This window comes from Cherax quadricarinatus, chromosome 13 (assembly GCF_038502225.1).
Source record: "Cherax quadricarinatus isolate ZL_2023a chromosome 13, ASM3850222v1, whole genome shotgun sequence".
Taxonomy (NCBI): domain Eukaryota; kingdom Metazoa; phylum Arthropoda; class Malacostraca; order Decapoda; family Parastacidae; genus Cherax; species Cherax quadricarinatus.
In genome coordinates, this window is record NC_091304.1 from 33,646,791 (window position 1) to 33,671,567 (window position 24,777).

The 24,777-nt window shown below is 41.0% G+C and overlaps 1 protein-coding gene across 1 annotated transcript in view; it reads left to right on the forward strand.

Annotated features, from left to right (window-relative positions):
• Positions 1-24,777, forward strand: part of LOC128688504 (uncharacterized) — a 436,494-nt gene that overhangs the window by 393,560 nt on the left and 18,157 nt on the right. The window contains exons 22-24 of the mRNA XM_070084744.1: positions 11,196-11,441; positions 15,067-15,124; positions 15,623-16,063. Coding sequence (XP_069940845.1) covers positions 11,196-11,441; positions 15,067-15,124; positions 15,623-16,063 — 745 coding nt within the window. The remainder of the gene's footprint in view (positions 1-11,195; positions 11,442-15,066; positions 15,125-15,622; positions 16,064-24,777) is intronic.

A 24,777-nucleotide genomic window follows, 5' to 3' on the forward strand; every position in this document is an offset into this window, starting at 1 on the left:
GTAAGCTAGTTTATTCAGGTATACACAAATACAGTTACATAGATTATCATGCATAGCAGCATATGTGTACACAACCTAGGATGACCCAAAAAAGTCAGACATTTTCATTGTGTGTGTGTGTACTCACCTAGTTGTGGTTGCAAGGGACGAGTCACAGCTCCTGGCCCTGCGTCTTCATTAAGTCACTTCCTGCTCCATGAACTTTATCATACCTCTTCTTAAAGCTGTGTATGGACCCTGCCTCCACTACATCACTTCCCAGACTATTCCACTTCCTGACAACTCTGTGACTGAAGAAATGCTTCCTAACATCCCTGTGATTCATCTGTGTCTTCATCTTCCAACTGTGATCCCTTGTTGCTGTGTTCCATCTCTGGAACATCCTGTCTCTGTCCACCTTGTCGATTCCTCTCAGTATTTTGTATGTCATTATCATATCCCCCATCTCTCCTGTCCTCCAGTGTCATCAGGTTGATTTCAATTAACCTCTCCTCGTAGGACATGCCCTTTAGTTCTGGGACTAGTCTTGTTGCAAACCTTTGCACTTTCTCTAGTTTCCTTGTGTGCTTGGCTAGGTGTGGATTCCAAACTGGTGCCGCATACTCCAATATAGGTCTAACGTACATAGTGTACAGGGTCCTGAATGATTCCTTATTGAGATGTCAGAATGCTGTTTTTAAGTTTGCTAGGTGCCCATATGCTGCAGCAGTTATTTGGTTGATGTTATACTCACCCCAAGATCCTTTTCCTTGGGTGAGGTTTGTAGTCTCTGGCCCCCCTAGACTGTACTCCATCTGCAGTCTTCTTTGCCCTCCACCATTGCTATTTTGCTCTCTTCATATTCTTCTTTTGGCCTCCTGCAGTTCTGTGGCAGGTTGTACATCACTGCAATGACTACCTTATGTACCCCAGACTGAATTGTACCTCTTATGTAGTCCTTTTCTCCCATTTCGTCCATTTCTTCTATTTCCTCAAATCCCCATCAGTTTTTAATGAGCAGTGCAACTCCTCCTTTCCCTTTGCTCCCTTTATCTTTCCTGAGGGTCTGATGTCTGGGTGTGAAGATTTCGTCTGTTTTCATCCTGGTGAGTTTCATTTCTGTGAGTGCTATAATGTCTTTGGGATGTCTCCTTGGTTCTTTCATGCCACTCCTCACATTTATTTGTTATTCCATCCACATTCATATATCAAACCTTCATTTTCTTTTCTAAAACTGGTCTGGGGAGAACATTAGGGTTGGGAAGCGGGAGACCTGGCGGGGAGCTGTGGGGGTGGAGTCTGTCATGAGGGGGGTGGGGGCAGTGGGTACAGTGTGTGAGTTTTGAGTTAGATTGGTTGCAGTATGTGTGTGTGTGTGTGTGTTAGTTACCATTTTGTCCTAGGCACATGTCGATTAGACACTAGGCCTGTTGTGTATGTGTGCGTACTCGCCTATACGTACTCACCTATATGTGGTTGCAGGGGTCGAGTCATAGCTCCTAGCCCCGCCTCTTCACTGGTCGATACTAATTCACTCGCTCCCTGCTCCATGATATTTGTCATACCTCTTCTTAAAGCTGTTTATGGAACTTGCTTCCACTACTTCACTCTCCAGATTATTCCAGTTCCTGACAACTCTAAGACTAAAGAAATACTTCCTAACATCCCTATGACCCATCTGGGTTTTCAGTTTCCAATTGTGTCCCCTTGTTTCTGTATCCCATCTCTGAAACATTCGATCCTTGTCCACCTTGTCAATGCCTCTTAGTATTTTATACGTTATGTTCCCTCTATCCCTCCTATCATCTAGTGACCTCTCCTCATAAGACATACCCCTCAGTTTCGGGACTAATCGTGTTGCAGATTTTTGCACTTTCTCCAATTTCGTGACGTGTTTGACTAAGTGAGGGTTCCATACTGGCGCTGCATATTCCAGTATAGGCCTTACATACACTGTGTACAATGTCGTGAATGACTCCTTACTCAGATGTCTAAATGCCAATCTCAGGTTTGCCAATCTCCCATATGCTGCAGCAGTTATTTGACTGATGTGTGCCTCAGGGGACATGTTCGTTATAATGCTTACCCCAAGATCCTTTTCTTTAACTGACGTTTGCAGCTGTTGGTTTCCTAACCTGTACTCCGTCTGCGGTCTTCTGTGTCCTTCCCCAATCTTCATGACCTTACACTTACTGGGGTTAAACTCCAGGAGCCATTTGTCGGACCATACTTATAGCTGGTCCAGATTCCCTTGTAATCTTAACTGATCCTCACCCACTTGTATTCTCCTCATCAGTTTCACATCATCAGCGAACAGTGACACTTCTGAATCTATTCCTTCCACCATGTCATTCACGTATACAAGAAACAGCACTGGGCCTAGGACTGAACCTTGTGGAACACCACTCGACACATTCGCCCACTCTGACAATTCAGCACGTACCACCACACGTTGTTTCCTTCCTGTCAGGTATTCCCTGATCCATTGCAGTACTTTCCCCGTTATTCCTGCCTGCTCCTCTAATTTTTGCACCAGTCTCTTGTGTGGTACTGTGTCAAAAGCCTTCTTGCAATCTAAAAAGATGCAATCTACCCATCCCTCTCTCTCCTGTCTTACTTCTGTTACCTTATCGTAGAACTCAAGTAAATTTGTGACACAGGATTTCCCATCTCTGAAGCCGTGCTGACTGTCATGTATGAGCCCAATCTTTTCAATGTGTTCTACTACTTTTCTCCTGATAATCTTTTCCATGACTTTACATACAAGTCAGTGACACTGGTCTGTAGTTTAATGCTGTCTGTCTGTCCCCTTTCTTAAAAACTGGAACTACATGTGCTGTCTTCCACGCCTCAGGCAACTGCCCTGTTTCGATAAATTTACTGAAGATTGCTGCTAATGGCACACACAGTTCCTCTGCTCCCCCTCTCAGTATCCATGGAGATATGTTATCTGGGCCCACCGCCTTTGAGGTATCGAATTTGTCTAGCAGTTTCTTCACCTCTACCTTGGTTATGTGTATTGTCTGGCACCTGCTGGTGCACCCTACCTCCACAGTTTGCTGGAAGCATTCCTGACTCTATTGTGAATACTTCTCAATCTTTTGTTTAGTTCATCACATACTTCTTGGTCATTCTTCGTGAGCTCCCCTCCTTTCCTCAGCCTGATTACCTGGTCCTTGACTGTTATTTTTCTCCTAATGTGACTGTATAACAACTTTGGTTCAGATTTGGCTTTTGATGCTATGTCATTCTCGTATTGCCTCTGGGCCTCTCTCCTTATCCTTGCATGTTCATTTCTGGTTCTTCTGCTCAGCTCCTTGTTTTCTTGAGTCCTTTGCCTTCTATACCTTTTCCATGCTCTCGCACACTTGGCTTTGGCCTCTTTACACCTCCAATTAAACCATGGGCTCACTCTGGTCTTATAATTTTTTCTGTTGCCCTTTGGTATGAACCTTTCCTCTGCCTCCCTGCACTTAGTGGTTACTATTTCCATCATTTCATTTACTGTCTTTCCATCTAGTTCTCTTTCCCACTGCACTTCATGCAGGAAACTTCTCATTCCTTTGTAGTCCCCTTTTTTGAAGTTTGGTTTCTCTCTTTGTTCTCGTGCTGCTGCATTCTCCACCGTTAACTCAACAAGATATTCAAAACTCAGGACATCATGATCACTAGCGCCAAGGGGTATTTCGTGGGTGATATCCCTTATGTCTGAACTATTCAAGGTGAATATGAGATCCAGCCTTGCTGCAACATCCTCTCCTCTCTCTCTCTCTCTGGTTGTATCCCTAACATGTTGATGCATGAAGTTCTCCAATACAGTCTCCAACATCTTAGCCCTCCATGTTTCTGGTCCTTCATATGGCTCTAGGTTTTCCCAGTCAATCTCTTTATGATTGAAATCCCCCATTGTAAGCAATTTTGTCCTACCCATATGAGCCCTCCTGGCCACTTCAGCTAGTGTATCCACCATTGCCCTATTGTGCACATCATACTCTTCTCTTGTTCTCCTGCTGTTAAGTGGTGGGTTATACATCACTGCTATCATCACCTTTGGACCCCCAGTCTGAAGTGTTCCTACAATGAAGTCGTCTGTTTCCCTTCTTTCCATTCCTCCCATCTCCTCAAAACTCCACTTTTTTTTTATGAGCAATGCTACTCCTCCCCCTCCTCTGTTCTCTCTGTCTTTCCTCACAATCTGATATCCATGTGGAAAAATTGCATCTGTTATCCCTGTAAGTTTTGTCTGTTAGTGCTATGATGTCAGGTGATGCATCAATGATGCATTCTTGCCACTCTTCACTCTTATTTGTTATTCCATCTGCATTGGTGTACCATACCTTTAGCTTCCTTTCCATTACTGTATTTTGGGAGATGGAAGAGGAAGGTGCAGGCTGGGAGGGTGGGAGTCGGGGCACAATATTATGGGAGGCTGCTGTGATTGTGGAATTAGTGCTTAGGGGGGTGGTGGCTATGGAGTGAGGTTCATTTCTGTTTACTGTGTTTGGTTGATATGTGGTGACAGGGGTTGAGAGGTTTCTGTAAGCATTTGTGTTTGATGTTCCCCCAAAGGCTGAGCTTTCCTGTCTGACGTTGCCTGTCCTGTCTCTCTTTCCTTCCACTGGTTCTGTCTTGCTCTCACTTTCAGTTGTTCCCTTTCCTTTCGTGTTCTGTCTCAATTGAGGAACACTTTTTGATAATCTGGAGAGTCTTTTAACAGTGGTTTCTGTTGTAGTATCCTGTTCCGTACCACATCTGTCTTGAATGTCAATATGATTGGTAAATTTTTTTCCCTCTAATACCCCCCCCCCCCAAGTCTGTGAAAATTTTCTACCTGAGACATATCCCTCTCTCCTGTTATTGCAATGATGTTCTTAATCTCTGTTTTCTCCCAATGCTTTCTTTCATCATAGGTCTGCCCTTCAGCCTCCTGAAGCCCATGAATAATTATTGACCTCTCCCTCTCCTCTTCCCATTTCTTTTCCCTCTGTATCTCTGGATCTGATTTAAGCATCTCCTTTGCTGTTTCCCTAATCATCTCCCAGACACCATGATGGCCTGATATTACTGCTGCAAAAGACTGCTTAGATACATCCCCTCCTTCAGTCCCCTTGCTGCCTGCTGATGTTCCCATTTCAGTCATCTTGCTCCTTTCATACCTCATCTTTAGATCCTGCTTCAGCACATCCATTTCTTCCTCCAATCTCTGTATCTTTGCCTCAGCTACTACAGCCCGTGATTCCCACTTCTTGCTCGCTGCAGATATTTGCTCTAACATGTTATTGCAAAGCTCCCATTCTGTTCCATTTTGTTCTTGAGCCGTTCTACCCATTCTTCCTTTTCCAACCAGCCATCATCAGTTCCCTTGCCTTTACGTCCTCCCTTTTGAGAGCCCATTTTATTTTTATCTTGTTGGGATGTTCTGGCTGCTTCAGCTTATCGTAAAAATGTGTGTGTGTGTGTGTGTGTGTGTGTGTGTGTGTGTGTGTGTGTGTGTGTGTGTGTGTGTACTCACCTATTTGTGGTTGCAGGGGTCGAGTCATAGCTCCTGGCCCCACCTCTTCGCTGATTGCTACTAGGTCCTCACTCTCCCTGCCCCATGAGCTTTATCATACCTCGCCTTAAAACTATGTATGGTTCCCGCCTCCACTACGTCACTTTCTAGGCTATTCCACGGCCTGACTACTCTGACTGAAGAAATACTTCCTAACATCCCTTTGATTCATCTGAGTCTTCAACTTCCAATTGTGACCTCTTGTGTCTGTGTCCCATCTCTGGAACATCCCGTCTTTGTCCACCTTGTCTGTTCCGCGCCGTATTTTATGTCATTATCATATCTCCCCTGACCCTCCTGTCCTCCAGTGTCGTCAGGCCGATTTCCCTCAACCTTTCTTCGTAGGGCAATCCCCTTAGCTCTGGGACTAGTCTTGTTGCAAACCTTTGCACTTTCTCTAATTTCTTGACGTACTTGACTAGGTGTGGATTCCAAACTGGTGCTGCGTACTCCAGTATGGGCCTGACGTAGATGGTATACAGAGTCTTGAATGAATCCTTACTGAGGTATCGGAACACTATCCGTAGGTTTGCCAGATGCCCGTATGCTGCAACAGTTATCTGATTGATGTGCACCTCAGGAGATATGCTCGGTGTTATACTCACCCCCAGATCTTTTTCCTTGAGTGAGGTTTGGAGTCTTTGGCCATCTAAACTATATTGTGTCTGCAGTCTTCTTTGCCCTTCCCCAATCTTCATGATTTTGCATTTGGCAGGGTTAAACTCAAGGAGCCAGTTGCTGGACCAGGCTTGTAGCCTGTCCAGGTCTCTTTGTAGTCTTGCCTGATCCTCGTCCGATTTGATTCTTCTCATTAACTTCACATCATCTGCAAACAAGGACACTTCTGAGTCTATCCCTTCCATTATGTCATTCACATATACCAAGAACAGCACAGGTCCTAGGACTGACCCCTGTGGAACCCCACTTGTCACAGGCGCCCACTCTGACACCTCGTCACGTACCATGACTCGTTATTGCCTCCCTGTTAGGTATTCTCTGATCCATTGCAGTGCCTTTCCTGTTATTTGTGCCTGATCCTCTAGCTTTTGCAGTAACCTCTTGTAAGGAACTGTGTTGAAGGCCTTCTTGCAGTCCAAAAAAATGCAGTCGATCCACCCCTCTCTTTCTTGTCTTCTGTCACCTTGTCATAAAACTCCAGTAGGTTTGTGACACAGGATTTTCCTTCCATGAAACCATGCTGGTTGTCAATTATACACTTGTTTCTTTCCAGGTGCTCCACCACTCTCCTCCTGATGATGTTCTCATGACTTTGCATACTATACACATTAGTGATACAGGTCTGTAGTTTAGTGCCTCATGTCTGTCTCCCTTTTTAAAAATTGGGACTACATTTGCCATCTTCTATACCTCAGGGAGTTGCCCAGTTTCAGTTGATGTGTTGAAGATCTTTGTTAATGGCACACACAGTATCTCTGCTCCCTCTTTAAGGACCCACGGAGAGATGTTGTCTGGTCCCACCGCCTTTGAGGTGTCAAGTTTGCATAGCAGCTTCTTCACCTCCTCCTTGGTTATATGTACCTCATCCAGCACTTGCTGGTGTACCCCCCCCCCTGTTCTGATTTCCTGGAGTCCTACTGGTTTCCACTGTAAATACTTCTTTAAATCTCGTGTTGAGCTCCTGACATACCTCTCGGTCGTTTCTTGTGAAGTCCCCATCACCCTTCCTCAGTCTGATTACCTGGTCCTTGACTGTTGTTTTCCTCCTGATGTGGCTATACAACAGCTTTGGGTCAGACTTGACTTTCGATGCTATGTCATTTTCATATTGTTGCTGAGCCTCCCTTCTTATCTGTGCATATTCATTTCTGGCTCTTCGGCTAATCTCTTTATTTTCCTGAGTTCTCTGTCTTCTGTACCTTTTCCATTCTCTAGTACACCTAGTTTTTGCCTCCCTTCACCTTTGGGTGAACCAAGGGCTCGTTCTGTTCTTCCCATTATTTCTGTTTCCCTTGGGAACAAACCTCTCCTCTGCCTCCTTGCATTTTGTTGCCACATAGTCTATCTTTTCTTGTACTGGTTTTCCTGTCAGTTCCCTCTCCCACTGAATGTCTTGCAGGAAGTTCCTCATGCCTGAGTAGTTCCCCCTTTTGTAGTTTGGTTTTTCTCACCCTATTCCTGCTACTCTCCACTTGGAGCTCAACTATGTAGTCGAAGCACAGAACTACGTGATCACTAGCTCCCAGGGGCCTTTCATACATGATATCCTCAATGTCCGAACTACTCAAAGTGAATACAAGGTCCAGTCTTGCTGGTTTATCCTCTCCTCTCTCTCTCTGGTAGTGTGTCTAACATGTTGATGCATGAGGTTTTCCAGTACCACATCCATCATCTTGGCTCTCCATGTTTTGGGACCCCCATGGGGCTCCAGGTTTTCCCAGTCAATCTCCTTGTGATTGAAATCACCCATAACTAGTAACTTTGCTCCCCCCATGTGTGCTCTCCTGGCCACCTCAGCTAGTGTGTCGACCATTGCTCTGTTGCTCTCATCGTATTCTTCTCTTGGCTTCCTGCAGTTCTGTGGTGGGTTGTACATTACTGCAATTATCACCTTATGTCCCTCAGATTGGATTGTTCCTACTAAGTAGTCCCTTTCACCCATGCCATTCATTCCTTCCATTTTCTCAAAACCCCACTGGTTTTTAATGAGCAGTGCAACTCCTCCTCCCCCTCTCCTCCCTCTGTCTTTCCTGAGGATTTGATATCCGGATGGAAAGATTGAATCTGTTATTATTCTGGTGAGTTTTGTTTCTGCGAGTGCTATTATGTCTGGAGATGTCTCCTTGATTCTTTCATGCCACTCCTCATACTTATTTGTTATTCCATCTGCATTTGTATACCACACCTTCAACTTCTTTTCTAAGACTGTGGTCTGGGAGGTATATTGGGGTTGGGGAAGTGGGAGACCTGATAAAGAACTATGGGTGGTTGCTGTGGGGGTGGAGTTTGTAATGCAGTGGGTAGGGGCATTGGATATGGCATGGGTGTTTTGGTTTAGTGTGTTTGGTTGCACTGGGGTTGACCTGGTTGGGGGGCTTCTATAGGAAGTTGTGAGGGGGGGCTGTATTTGATCTTCTTCCTGGGTCTGGGATCTCCTGTCTGTCTCCTCCATCCCCTTTCTTTCCTCCTTTCGCCTTTGTACCATCTCTCTGTTTCTGCCTTTCTTCTTGTGTTCTGTCACGGTCGAGATCCACCTTCCTGTATGCCGGCATGTCCCTTAATCGTGCTTTCTCCTGCAGGATCCTGTTCCGAGTCGATTCTGCCTTGAAGGTCACTTTCACTGGCCGGGTTCTTTTTTTTGCAAACCCCTCTATTCTCCGAAAATTTTCCAGCTGGGTCATGTCGTCTTCTCCTATTGCTTTTATGATGCTTTCAATTACTTTTTTTTCCCCTTGTTTTCTTGCTTCATATGTTTCCCCTTCAGCTTCCTGGAGCCCATACACAAAGACTGACCTCTCCCTTTCATTCTCCCACTGCATATCCTTGTGTATCCACTCATTCAGTTTAATTTCCTCCATTGTAGCTTTTCTTTCTTCAGTTTCACTAGCTAATGTACTTGGGCTCAGTGGCCTGTCATTTTCCCTTCTTGGCTTTCCCTGGGCTCTGCTGTGGTCTGTTAGGGCCTCCACATATAGCTTAGCTCTTTCATTTACTACAGTCTCCTCTGATAGAGCTTCTACATGCAGTTTTGCTCCTTCTTTCCCTACAGTCCCCTTATTTGTGACTGAGGTAGCAGTCTCTGATGTCAATCCCAAAATGTTCTTTAGTTCTTTAGGCTGTTTCAGATTTTTCAGTTCCTCTTCTAAACTCTGTATCCTAGCCTCTGCTGCTTTGACTTGCACCTCCCACTTCCTGCTTTCCATATCTATCCTCTCTTCCATTCTCATGCTAAGTTCTTCTAGTCTTTTTTCCCATTCATGTTCCCTTTTTATGTGCGCGTGCGCATACGCACGCGCTTTTGTCTTAGTCTAAAAAAAAAAAAGGGGAGGGTTCATATATCACACTAGGCTACGCTACTCTTTTGAAGATTATAAAATTTTTTCACAATCAATTCCTTATTAATATACACTAATATATACTATATAATATTTACTGCGTACACTTGTGTTTGTATGTTTTGTATGTGTGTGTGTTTACTAGCTTGTCGTTCTTTGAAAAAGAGGGCGGTGGGTCACGTTAACACACTATTGTTGTTCTTGGTTCACCGGTACACTCCCGGCCCAGATCTTTGTTGTTCTTGGTTCACTGGTACTCTCCCGGCCCGGATCTTTGTTGTTCTTGGTTCACCGGTGCTCTCCCGGCCTGGATCTTTGCACACTAGGCTACGTTACTTTTTTGAAGATTATAGGATTATTTCTCACTCAATTCCTTATTAATATATACTAATATTTACTATAATAATAATTACTGGTGAACATGTGTGTTTGTATGTGCGTACTTGTTTACTAGGTTGTCGCTGTCAGAAAGACGGGGGGGGTCACTAGGCTACACAACTCTTCTGAAGATATTTAGATAATTTACTAAACATTATCAGGGTTATCCCTATCTATCTCCTGGCACTGAAAGTTAGGGAGAGAGTGATGGTATAGCATTCGACCAGTAGGGCGAGACACTGAGACTTTAGACACCAACCAAAAACTAACCACACATAGGCAAGTGATGTCTGCACAGTGGAGGTTCCTGGTGGTGGCTGCTATCAACTCTTCACTTTGTAACTCCTTCAGGAACTTTATCATGCATTCAAGTTATTATTTTCTTTTTCTTTTAAGACTTGGTATTCACTCTTTTTTCTTTAGTACAGTATTATGGTCATAACAAATCTGATGATATTAACTACATTCACATGCCCGAAATGCCTAGCCATGCTAAGTGTTCTAGTGGTACACTCTGTAATCACTATTTTACTACATGTAAACCACACAATAACCAAATTTCTGTAAACTCAGCATTGTAATCCTTATAGAGAATAAACTTTGAATTTGAATTGAACAGCTGGGGATTGACTAATTTTTTCTTACTTTCAGTATTTACTTAATCACTCGTTTATGACCTTATCACTACACTGCTGCTATAACCAACCAATATCTGTATTTATTAATATTTCAGATCACACTGTTAACCCAATTAACTATGTTTGGATATTTTGTGTCAACACTGGTGCCAGCAGCCTCATCAGCTGATTGCTACCCTCCCTCACTCAACATTCATTCAAATTTAAATTGTAAAATTCTTGATCTTTTCACATTATTCGCACTCTTGAAAGTTGTTACACTCTTGTAGGTATGTTCACTGATTCACTCACGTACGATGACCGCTAATAATATCTTAAGACAGCCACTAGAACGCTAAATCCTGGGAGCACTATTATGCCATACTGCTTCGCGCGCGCGGGTGTGTGTGTGTGTGTGTGTGTGTGTGTGTGTGTGTAGGAATTCTAATTAAAATTAATTTTGAGAGGTGAATGTTGCAGTTTGGAGGGTTATTTGAATTATGGTATCCATTCATTTCTGGAGAGAAAGCTAGAGAATGAATGATGGTAAATGATTTTTCTCCTTAATTACACTGCCTTTCAAATTGCATTACCTGTATCACTGAAACTATAAAAAAAATTTCAAGCTTTAATTAAGATCTATTTGTTTTGTGTTAGCTTCACAAGCAGCTCTTCCCACAAACCAGTGATGGTTAATGGCCCAAGTGTGAAGGCGTTGGTGACTAACAGTGCTAATGGATCCTCCCCAACTCTCGGCCATGAAGCATCTAGCCCTGATTCCTCGGCCTTCATGGAGGAAACTAGTGGAGGCTTTGTATCAAGCAATGGCTATATGCCATCTTCAGCTGCTGTACTGAAAAATGTCACAAATGAGAGGGGATCTCACTTTACAGCTGTTTTAAAGTAAGTAGAATTGTAATATTGCATTGTTAATTTTTAATGAAATGTGATGTAATAATAATATCTCTTTACTACAAGTACATGTACATGGTATATGGGCATAGCTGACATCAATGACATATTACTACATAGAAAGCCCCTTGTTATGCTGAGCATTTCAGGAAAATTAGGTCAGTGTTCCAGGATGCAACCCACACTAGGTACCCATTTTACTGATGGGTGAACATAGACTGCAGGTGTAAAGAAACATGCCCAGTGTTTACCCTGCCTGTTTATTATTGGATTAATTAAGAATCCAGGTAAAGATAATTTTTTTCAGTTTATTTAATAGTTTCCTGGCTTAACCCTTTGACTGTTTCGGCTGTATATATACGTCTTACACGCCACTGTTTCGGACGTATTTATACGAGTAAATTCTAGCGGCTTCAAATCAAGCGGGAGAAAGCTGGTAGGCCTACATGAGAGAGAATGGGTCTCGGTGGTGGGTGTGCACCCTGTGAAAAAAATCTGGGACTCAATGGTGCATTGTGGGAAAGCCATCTTGGTAGTCCATTTTCACCATGCCTTCCGGTAAGAAGTACCTCACTCCTCGGCGTATTGGAGGTCTACTGTTCCCAAGTGATAGTTCTAACAGTGATGGAAGTGCCAGTGAAAGTGAATTTCATGGTTTTGGAGAGGGTGTGACCGAAAACAGTGCCAAGGATTACGTAATTAGTGATGAAAACCCTGATGACCCACAACCGTCCACCTCTGGTGCTGGCACATCTCATTCATGTTCACCTGTACCAGGATGAAAATGGAAACTATTTCCCCATTTACAGGACTCAGATCTGAGCAGTGAAAGTGATAATGATAGTGATTTCAAAGTTATTGACAGCAGCTCAAGTAGCGACAGTGAGGGGGAATATTCGCCAGTGAAACGGCAGTATGTTTGACGCAGCATGTGTTCTGGTAGTGTGCCTTATGCCCTTCCAAGGCAAAGGAGTAAATCTGGGAGTACATCCAGTGGCCCTACACCACGATCTGACAGTGCAGATGACGATATTGTTACAATGGGGATGTGTAATGTGCGTGGGGAAGAAGGTGATGGTGGTGATGTTGGCGGTGGCACGAGTCATGTGGCACCAGCAGCGAGCCACGCTACTACTGACACTGCTGACTCTGCACAAACAACCAGCCTCACCCAACCCCACACTCCCACAACAACCACAACCACAACCTGCACAACCACAACCACGTTTCAGTATCCAGAACCCACCAGCAGTCCACATCTGGGATTGGCAGCAAGGTGACTATTTTATTCCCAATCCCCATAACTTTGACGAAACACAAAGTGGGATACAGCCATTGTGTACACTTGGGAACAGTACTACTGAACTAGAATGCTTTCAGTTATTCTTTGATGAACCCCTGATGGACATTATTGTCAGGGAAACCAACACATACTATGAGTACACCATGGAAAAAACAATTCTTTCACCAAGATCATGGCTACACCAGTGGAAGGACACAACTGTGGTAGAGATGTACCTGTTCTTTGCCACAATAATGCTTATGCCACATGTGTATAAGCACACTGTCACCACATACTGGTCAACAGAATGCCTGATCTCATCCCCAGGTTTTAGTGACATAGGAGTAAATAATTTTTTGATACCGTTACGTATTTTACACTTTTCAGACAAAACAAGGCCTGACAGAACCGACAGGTTATACAAAATGAGAAATGTGTTTATGTACCTGAAACAAAAGTGTTGCATGTATTTTTATCCCTTCAGGAAGCTTGTTATTGACGAGTCTTTGATTTTATTCAAAGGAAAACTCTCATTCAGGCAGTACATACCAAGCAAGAGGAAATGCTTTGGTATAAAGTTATTTGTACTGTGTGATTGCAAAAGTGGTCTCGTTTTGAATATCATTGTGTACACTGGCATTAATACATTGAGAGATACCAGGAAGTTATTGGGTATCTCTGGTGATGTGGTTCGAACAATGATGGAACCATACCTTGGTAAGGGGCATATATTATATACTGATAACTGGTACACAAGCCCCATACTCAGTGTATATTTGAACAATGCACCTTACTTTGATCTCACGGGCCACATAAATTACTTAGAAAAGAAAAATATTGGAAAATACAAGAAACCTTCGAATTGGAGTAAATAAAAGAATACTGGGTGGGTGGCATTCGCCGCTGTTGCCATACACCACTCATTTTCTGCCAACTTTGCACCTCTATATCTCAGTAAGTACTGATGGCAAAAAAATTTTTAGGCTTAAAACACTCAGTAAAATAATCCTAACATTTTGGTAAGAACAAATTTTTTTTTTTCGAATATTTTGCGACATAGAATGACAGTTTCAGAAAGGGGCCTGCTGAAAGTCAAAGGGTTAAAACAACTTAAAACAACATTTGAATTTTAATGTCTGTATATTGCTAATTAGATGGCTATTGAATGAATAGTTGAGAAATGACTGGTGTGTCAAAATAGTAGAGAGGAATGATAATAGCAGGGACAAGGAACTGTGTGATCAATAATTTTTCCCGCACCATAGTAGCAGCTTAGGCCAACTAATATATAAAATTTTTGCTACATTAATTTTTTTTACTGTTAACATATAGTATGGCTCCTAGGTAGTAGGTTGGTAAACAGCAACCGCCCAGGGAGGTACTACCATCCTGCCAAGTGAGTGTAAAATGAAAGCCTGTAATTGTTTTACACGATGGTAGGATTGCTGGTGTCCTTTTTTTCTGTCTCATGAACATGCAAGATTTCAGGTACGTCTTGTTACTTCTACTTACACTTAGGTCACATTGCACATACATATACAAGCATATATACACACACCCCTCTGGGTTTTCTTCTATTTTCTTTCTAGTTCTTATTCTTGTTTATTTCCTCTTATCTCCATGGGGAAGTGGAACAGAATTCTTCCTCCATAAGCCATGCGTGTTGTAAGAGGCAACTAAAATGCCGGGAGCAAGGGGCTAGTAACCCCTTCTCCCGTATAAATTACTAAATTTAAAAAGAGAAACTTTCATTTTTCTTTTTGGGCCACCCTGTCTTGGTGGGATACGGCCGGTTTGTTGAAAAAAAAAAAAAATATAGTATGGCTCCTAGGTAGTAGGTTGGTAAACAGCAACCGCCCAGGGAGGTACTACCGTCCTGCCAAGTGAGTGTACAACGAAAACCTGTAATTGTTTTACATGATGGTAGGATTGCTGGTGTCTTTTGTCTGTCTCATAAACATGCAAGATTTCAGGTATGTCTTGCTACTTCTACTTGCACTTAGGTCACACTACACATGTACAAGCATATATATATACACACCCCTCTGGATATTCTTCTATTTTCTTTCTAGTTTTTGTTCTTGTTTATTTCCTCTTATCTCCATGGGGAAGTGGAACAGAATTCTTCCTCCGTAAGCCATGCGTGTTGTAAGAGGCGACTAAAATGCCGGGAGCAAGGGGCTAGTAACCCCTTCTCCCGTATAAATTACTAAATTTAAGAGAAACTTTCGTTTTTCTTTTTGGGCCACCCTGCCTTGGTGGGATACGGCCGGTGTGTTGAAAGAAAGAAGATATAGTATGGCTACATGTTAATTTTTTTTTATCATTTCACAGACCACAGCCAAGTCCACAGTCATCGGTGACCTCTGGAATCAGCGTTGGTAGCTCCAGTGTGAGTATCTCGGCAGACTCAACCCTGACCAGTGGCTCGCAATATAATTGCAACAATAAAGACAATACTTATAACCACCACCACCAGCTGTCATCAACATCCAACAGTCCAGACCCTGACGACCAGAAAAACTACGACCACCATAGCTATGAGAACTTTAGTTTCGACCTTAATAGCTATGACAACTCGACCATATGTGACAGTCCTGAGCCCTACTATAGTAACTGCAGCTCACATTATGACCAACAAAAGCCTGGACTCCCTACTAGCCTTTACCCAAGCCTTGAGGCCATGACTCAACATTCTACTAACATTCTCATTCACTATCATGATCTTGACACTATAACACCATCTTCACAACCTTCAAGTAACCAACCTATTCCTCTCCCTAGAAGCTCTATTATATCTTCAGTTCATAATAATGAGTCTTCTACTCATATTGTTCAGTCTTATGGCCCTTCCCTCACAAGTAGTAAAAAGGGTACTAACTCTTTACAGAGATCTGGATACACATCAGCTGCTCCAAAACCAGGATTTCACTCGAGTCCCAGTTCTGTTGGACTTACACCTCTTTCTTCATCTGTGAATGCCTCACCTGCTCCTTCAGCCTCTTCTGTTACTGGTTGTGGAAGCTCAACTTTACCTCGGCCTTCAAGCAACCAACCTCTTACTAGAACAACTGGCTCTCAGACCAATACCTTACGTACCAAAGCCTCGCAAACTAACCATTCTAACCCGGGTCCCAGGGCTTCTAGCAAACCCCAATCCTCCAATAAAGCAGCAGAAATGAGTCAAGGCATCCAGACAACAAATGGGACTAACCTAGCCCATTCTGCCCTGCACTGGAAGGTGTATAACTGGGATGCATACAGGGAAGAGGCAGACTGGTCTAATTCACTAGGGCGCAGCATCAAAGGTCAAGGACCAGAGGGTAATCAAGTAAGTAACTGCCACTTACACACTACTTTCTCCTTGCCAACTGCAGTGCTTCAAAGCACTTTCTCTTCAGTCATCCTGCAGGTATAAATTGTTCTTGAATTGTAGAAGCACTCTGCTATATTAGCAACACCTATTCCAGCAATCTGCACCTGTCAGTAATTGTCGCATGCCTTACCTTTAAGATATCTGCACCACAAGATGTGCTTTAGTTCCTCTTACCTCTTCCTCCATAAGTTCAGATATTTCAGTGGTATTTTCTGAAGTATTTACATTGGAATTATTTACAAGCAAAAATTATCTTTTTGATAGTATATCTATCAGTGCTGCTGTACAATGGCAGACTAGTAATGTATAGCACTATCTACTTAAATATATTGCGATCTTTTGGACTGTTTTTTCATATATGTACAGTATCAACATGTAAATTATTTTTTTGAATCTTCTTTCTACCATGCTTCCCATCTGTCTCTACAGCATATTTGTTAGATTCCTTGAAAATTGTGTTTGAGTGACAAAGAACTTTAGATAAGATTAAAACAGCTCAGATACAGTATTTGGACAGGACAGTTCATTGCACTTTTAATGCACCTGAAGTCACTCACCCATGTGACTAATTATGTGAATTAGTCACATGCACTTATCTACATTAAATTCTATAATCTATCACTTCATATATCCAGGTCATCCTTTAGGATTAGTCATTTTTATTACTTTCATAATATTTTGTCATCATCAGCAAACATGTTCGTATAGGTTATTTCTTTTGACAATATGTTCACACAAATTAGAAATATTAATGGAGCTAGTACTGAATCTTGCTGGTGACATGAACCCATGAGGACTTTTACCTCGTATGACTTTGTATTTTTCTTTCAGACGTAAAATCTCAAATTCGCTGTAGTAGTTTACCTTTTATTCCTGTGTTTATTTCCAGATTAGTCTTTTGGGAAGAGCTCTATTAAAACTTTCATGAAATTTAATTAAGTGGAATTTGTTCATTTGTCAAATCTATATCTATCTGTCTGTCTACACACATACAGAGTAATTTGCTTATTAAAAGCCTAACTTCTTTAGTTAGTAGAATTTTGCTCTCTCTATTTCACCCACTGTCCTCTAATGTAGTGTAAACTTGATATAAGTCTTAATAAATGACTATCAATGAATAAACAGAATGGATGGGGGCTTAAACCATGGCCCTGGTATGTAACAGGTCCAGTGCTTTACCACTGAGCTATGAGGCTTTCAGTAGGAAGAATTCAGAAGCAGAATTTCTGTCCATGTTTCTTTATAGACCATATAGCTTTAAGGGGTGTGAGAATAGATTGACCACAAAGTTTCTGGGGCTGTGGGAAGAGACAGTAGGGTCACAGATGGTGCCACTGATGGAAACAAGAAATCTTCCTACTGAAAGCCTCATAGCTCAGTGGCAAAGTGCTGGACCTACTATGTGCCAAGGTTATGGTTTTAACTCCTGTCTATTCTTTTATTAGTAATTTATGTAATATGTTTACTAGTTCACTTATAGTGAAATCCAAAAGATTCCCCAAGGAAGATAACTTGGTTTGTCTGCACTTTCTTTCAAGACCCATGATGTTATTTTATCTGATCCTCTTACCTTTTTCTTCTCAGTATCCAGTAGTAGTAGTAGTAGTTTTTTTTTCCTCTTTTGACTGAGGATTTTTTCTGCAATTTCCAAGGCATTCCTTCTTGTAAGCATTCCCTGGGACTTTATATTCAAAATCTCTCACATTTCCTCCACCTGTTAAGTGTAATAATCCTAACTCATTTTGGAATATACAGGTCAGCCATCACTAATCAGGCAATAATCCGGTTCCCAGTACTCCGGCACTAATTTCAGTTAGCATAATTTCAAATTTCTTGGGTCGCCACACCAACCTGGCACTACTGTTTGGTGGCACTACTTGCTGCATAAGTCATTCCAGTTGTTTTTTCTCCATTTATTGTTATAACCTGCTTGCTTTTAGCCCTAGCCATGGTTCCAACGAATAAAAGAAATACTTCTTGTTGTGTAAAGCACATACACAGTACATTGTCCATAAAAGATGAGGTGGCTTTGAAGCCACTGCCAGTCACCATGAGCTCAGCTCACTCAGATAAGCTGTGACGGATAAATTTTGGCCTGTATGTGAGAGAATAGGTTTGTGTAGTAAGTGTGCACTATATAAAAAAAAATCCTGCAGCACACTGTGCATAATGAGAATAAACTGTGACAGTGTTTATTTTATAAAACACCGACTTTGTGGTGTATTTTTTATTGGTTTTTATGGTTGTATTCTCATTTTTTGGTCTCATTTCATACAATGGAAGATATTACAGAAATAGATATGATTTTCATTGGTTTTACGATGAAAAATACCTTGATATTGAGTTCAAAGCAGCGGAAATGTCCGATTTTTTGCCAATGTTCAAGAGTGAACAAATGACGTCGCCTTCCAATGTGTGTCCAACTGGCCAGTCTAATATGCAGTCATGAATAGGTTGACATTATTTATACTATTATTAGAATAATGCAGTAGTCTGCACACCAGTATATCTTCTATTTTTTGTGTGAATAGAAATTCAAAATGGAAAGCATATGTAATATAAGAGGGGCTTGGAGACATGACTAATGAACAGAGAAACTGTTATGTTAGTGCCAGGAATGTCTGCATTGTTTATTTTGGACCCTGTTTTGAAATTGGCATCTCTTGAAATTTGTGTGAAATTGTCTATATTACCAATTTCTGACTACTTTATTGGGTAATTAAAATAGGTAAATGGGTGGTTTCTTGTACTCAGTCGACAGAATGGAAGGAATACTTGTGAAATAGCTATGAGTTTGGCAGACTGGAATAATGGAATGGGCCAAAAATAGGGCATAAAGTGGGTGAAATCGCCGATGCGTAAATATCGCTGTTGGGCTAAGTGTATTCTAACATAACCACTCTGTAATCCGGCAAAATAACTAATCCGTCACCCTACAGGTTCCAGTGATGCCAGATTAGTAATGGTCAACCTGTATCTTGAGATAACATAATGAAGTTAATAAGTTACCATGCATATAATTAATTACATTACAGACATTGGTTTAGTCTTGTTCTGTCTTCATGAAAGATGGTAAATAACTGGTTTTATTTCATGGCTTGTTAGCGGTGTAGTGTAACATCAATAAAAAATTTATTTTGGCAAAGACAGAATTTGCTAGTCTAGCATATTTTATTGTGGGAGCATACCTTTGGATCTCTTGCCAGGAAATGTTTCATATAAAATAGTAGGAATATTCCAAAATTGAACATTGCTTCAAAAAAATGATCTCTTGCCAAGAGATGTTTCATATAAAATAGTAGGAATGCTCCAAAATTGAACATTAGCTTCAAAAAAAAAAATCTGAATTTATTAGTCAGATTTATGTTGACAGTAATTGGCAGCTAGTTGGATATCAGTTTGTGCTTACCCTTGGAATTTCTTCATGACACTTCCCTTCATTTTAGCAAGATCACAGTCACTGTAGCTTTTTTAATATATGTATTACTGTAAGTGTAAATTGTTTAAAAAGTTTTCATTAAAAAATCATATTTATATGGAATCTCCATGGGGAAGTGGAACAGAATTCTTCCTCCGTAAGCCATGCATGTCGTAAGAGGCAACTAAAATGCTGGGAGCAATGGGGCTAGTAACCCCTTCTCCTGTATACATTACTAAATTTAAAAAGAGAAACTTTTGTTTTTCTTTTTAGGTCCTCCTGCCTTGGTGGGATATGGCCAGTTCATTGAAGAAAAAAAAAATATACTGAAATAAAAACAATCTTCCTTGCATTTCTTGATATTAAAATTTATAATGTTTTGCTATAATCAAAACATTTCAGCTGAAAAATTAATGTAATAAAAATTATTGCCTTAGCAAATCACGTGATTGTGATCTATGCATCAAACACTATTCCTTGATAATTTTTCTACCCCTCAGGAAGTTAATGATTTTATTTACATACTAGATCAACCAACTTTAAAATTAGTGGCATTCCTTTTTACTACATAACCAAACTACTTAGTTAATACCTTGACACAATTTCCCTTTATTGCAGTCTTTACTTAAGACAAGTTGACCTTTTGACAGCCTTTTCAGTGTATTTATTTTAATGCATTTAAAAATCTGGCCAGGAGAGCTAATGAGCAGCTGTTTATTTTCTGGAATATATAATAAAAACCTTGGCTGTTTGCATATTGGAGAAAAATACATTTCAATTTTTGTTTTAATAAACTAATATTAGAACCTTAAAATAATTTTCTAAGGTTTATGAATAAGATGAGACTGTGCATTGTTTACTTTTGATCTGATGTGTTTATAATAGCTAGATCATGATCACAATAGATATTTTAAGCCTGCCCAAGAGTGTGTAGCAACCTCTTTTTTTTTTATTTATTTATTTATTTTTTTTTGCATGAATTGCTGATAGTATTTAGGGTGGCTTCACTGACATATATATAATGTCAGTTAACTTGTTGACAAGATTGGGTGGGATCAGCTTCACTATCCTTGGCCACAGACAGTGTAAATACATGACCTATGTGACCATTGACCTACCTCCTACAGCTGCTTCCTGTCAATATCCTGTGACCCCCAGCCACTTGCCCACAGTATTGCAATTACCCCTTATTCTTTGTGCACCTCACTTTAGCTTCACCCATAGCACCTGCATGTTCCTTACTTATCAGCATCTTAGTTATATGTTTCATATAACTTGAAGCTTGATAGAAAGGATAACTAAATGGGGAAAAATCCTGTTATAGTACAGTATGTACTGAATTTTTCCCTGTTGCATAATGTATACACAATACCTTGAGGCTGCCTTATCTTTAATATTTGAGTCTCCCCGAAGAAATGTGGTTGCTCCAGATAAGGTAAGCAAAGAGCTGTGGGCGGGAATTGGCATTGGGCAGTGATTGAGGGAAGTATTATTGTTCACAGCACATCGGGGGTGTGGGCGGGCATGCGCGGAGGGGCAGTGCAGGCAGCTTGGAGCTCATCCTCGGGCCTCTCATACAAAGTGCCCTTCAGTAAGTATCAGGTTAGGAAGGTGTTGCTTGGACAGATAACTTTTCTCTCAAGTGCTCCCAGATCAGTAAAATCTGTAGATTTGCTTAACCATAACATTTTAATTTTTTCAGGCTCTGAATTATTACTAACAATTAACTTCTGTGGTGAGCAAAACTGATTCCTGGGACATACAGTATAATGGTATTAATATTAATTTTATTGGCTAGAAGTTCAAGAGCATAACTATTTCTAGTGTCAGAAAAATGCCTCATTCATTTTACATAGGCTAATATTATATATATACAGTGGACCCCCGCTTAACGATCACCTCCAAATGCGACCAATTATGTAAGTGTATTTATGTAAGTGCGTTTGTACGTGTATGTTTGGGGGTCTGAAATGGACTAATCTACTTCACAATATTCCTTATGGGAAAAAATTCGGTCAGTACTGGCACCTGAACATACTACTGGAATGAAAAAAGTTCGTTAACCGGGGGTCCACTGTATGTATGTATGTGTGTGTATATATATATATATATATATATATATATATAATATATATATATATATATATATATATATATATATATATATATATATATTTATTTTTCTTTTCAACAAGTCGGTCGTCTCCCACCGAGGCAGGGTGACCCAAGAAAAAGAAAGAAAATCCCCAAAAAGAAAATACTTTCATCATCATTCAACACTTTCACCACACTCACACATTATCACTGCTTTTGCAGAGGTGCTCAGAATATAACAGTTTAGAAGCATATACGTATAGAGATACACAACATATCCCTCCAAACTGCCAATATCCCAAACCCCTCCTTTAAAGTGCAGGCATTGTACTTCCCATTTCCAGGACTCAAGTCCGACTATATGAAAATAACCGGTTTCCCTGAATCCCTTCACTAAATATTACCCTGCTCACACTCCAACAGATCGTCAGGTCCCAAGTATCATTCGTCTCCATTCACTCCTATCTAACACGCTCAGGCACGCTTGCTGGAAGTCCAAGCCCCTCACCCACAAAACCTCCTTTACCCCCTCTTTCCAACCCTTTCGAGGACGACCCCTACCCCTCTTTCCTTCCCCTATAGATTTATATGCTTTCCATGTCATTCTACTTTGATCCATTCTCTCTAAATGACCAAACCACCTCAACAACCCCTCTTCTGCCCTCTGACTAATGCTTTTATTAACTCCACACCTTCTCCTAATTTCCACACTCCGAATTTTCTGCATAATATTTACACCACACATTGCCCTTAGACAGGACATCTCCACTGCCTCCAACCGTCTCCTCGCTGCTGCATTTACCACCCAAGCTTCACATCCATATAAGAGTGTTGGTACTACTATACTTTCATACATTCCCTTCTTTGCCTCCATAGATAACGTTTTTTGACTCCACATATACCTCAACGCACCACTCACCTTTTTTCCCTCATCAATTCTATGATTAACCTCATCCTTCATAAATCCATCCGCCGACACGTCAACTCCTAAGTATCTGAAAACATTCACTTCTTCCATACTCCTCCTCCCCAATTTGATATCCAATTTTTCTTTATCTAAATCATTTGATACCCTCATCACCTTACTCTTTTCTATGTTCACTTTCAACTTTCTACCTTTACACACATTCTCAAACTCATCCACTAACCTTTGCAATTTTTCTTTAGAATCTCCCATAAGCACAGTATCATCAGCAAAAAGTAACTGTGTCAATTCCCATTTTGAATTTGATTCCCCATAATTTAATCCCACCCCTCTCCCGAACACCCTAGCATTTACTTCTTTTACAACCCCATCTATAAATATATTAAACAACCATGGTGACATTACACATCCCTGTCTAAGACCTACTTTTACCGGGAAGTATTCTCCCTCTCTTCTACACACCCTAACCTGAGCCTCACTATCCTCATAAAAGCTCTTTACAGCATTTAGTAACTTACCACCTATTCCATATACTTGCAACATCTGCCACATTGCTCCTCTATCCACTCTATCATATGCCTTTTCTAAATCCATAAATGCAATAAAAACTTCCCTACCTTTATCTAAATACTGTTCACATATATGCTTCAATGTAAACACTTGATCTACACATCCCCTACCCACTCTGAAACCTCCTTGCTCGTCCGCAATTCTACATTCTGTCTTACCTCCAATTCTTTCAATTATAACCCTACCGTATACTTTTCCTGGTATACTCAGTAAACTTATTCCTCTATAATTTTTACAATCTCTTTTGTCCCCTTTCCCTTTATATAAAGGGACTATACATGCTCTCTGCCAATCCCTGGGTACCTTCCCCTCTTTCATACATTTATTAAACAAAAGTACCAACCACTCCAACACTATATCCCCCCCTGCTTTTAACATTTCTGTCATGATCCCATCAGTTCCAGCTGCTTTACCCCCTTTCATTCTACGTAATGCCTCACGTACCTCCACCACACTTACATTCTGCTCTTCTTCACTCCTAAAAGATGGTATACCTCCCTGGCCAGTGCATGAAATTACCGCCTCCCTTTCTTCCTTAACATTTAAAAGTTCCTCAAAATATTCTCGCCATCTACCTAATACATCCCTCTCCCCATCTACTAACTCCCCTACTCTGTTTTTAACTGACAAATCCATACTTTCCCTAGGCTTTCTTAACTTGTTTAACTCACTCCAAATTTTTTTCTTATTTTCATTAAAATTTCTTGACAGTGCCTCTCCCACTCTTTCATCTGCTCTCCTTTTGCACTCTCTCACCACTCTCTTCACCTTTCTTTTACTCTCCATATACTCTGCTCTTCTTATAACACTTCTGCTTTGTAAAAACCTCTCGTAAGCTACCTTTTTCTCTTTTATCACACCCTTTACTTCATCATTCCACCAATCACTCCTCTTTCCTCCTGCCCCCACCCTCCTATAACCACAAACTTCTGCCCCACATTCTAATACTGCATTTTTAAAACTATTCCAACCCTCTTCAACCCCCCCACTACTCATCTTTGCACTAGCCCACCTTTCTGCCAATAGTCGCTTATATCTCACCCGAACTTCCTCCTCCCTTAGTTTATACACTTTCACCTCCCTCTTACTTGTTGTTGCCACCTTCCTCTTTTCCCATCTACCTCTTACTCTAACTGTAGCTACAACTAAATAATGATCCGATATATCAGTTGCCCCTCTATAAACATGTACATCCTGGAGCCTACCCATCAACCTTTTATCCACCAATACATAATCTAACAAACTACTTTCATTACGTGCTACATCATACCTTGTATATTTATTTATCCTCTTTTTCATAAAATATGTATTACTTATTACCAAATTTCTTTCTACACATAGCTCAATTAAAGGCTCCCCATTTACATTTACCCCTGGCACCCCAAAATTACCTACTACTCCCTCCATAACATTTTTACCCACTTTAGCATTGAAATCCCCAACCACCATTACTCTCACACTTGATTCAAAACTCCCCACGCATTCACTCAACATTTCCCAGAATCTCTCTCTCTCCTCTACACTTCTCTCTTCTCCAGGTGCATACACGCTTACTATAACCCACTTTTCACATCCAATCTTTATTTTACTCCACATAATCCTTGAATTTATACATTTGTAGTCCCTCTTTTCCTGCCATAGCTTATCCTTCAACATTATTGC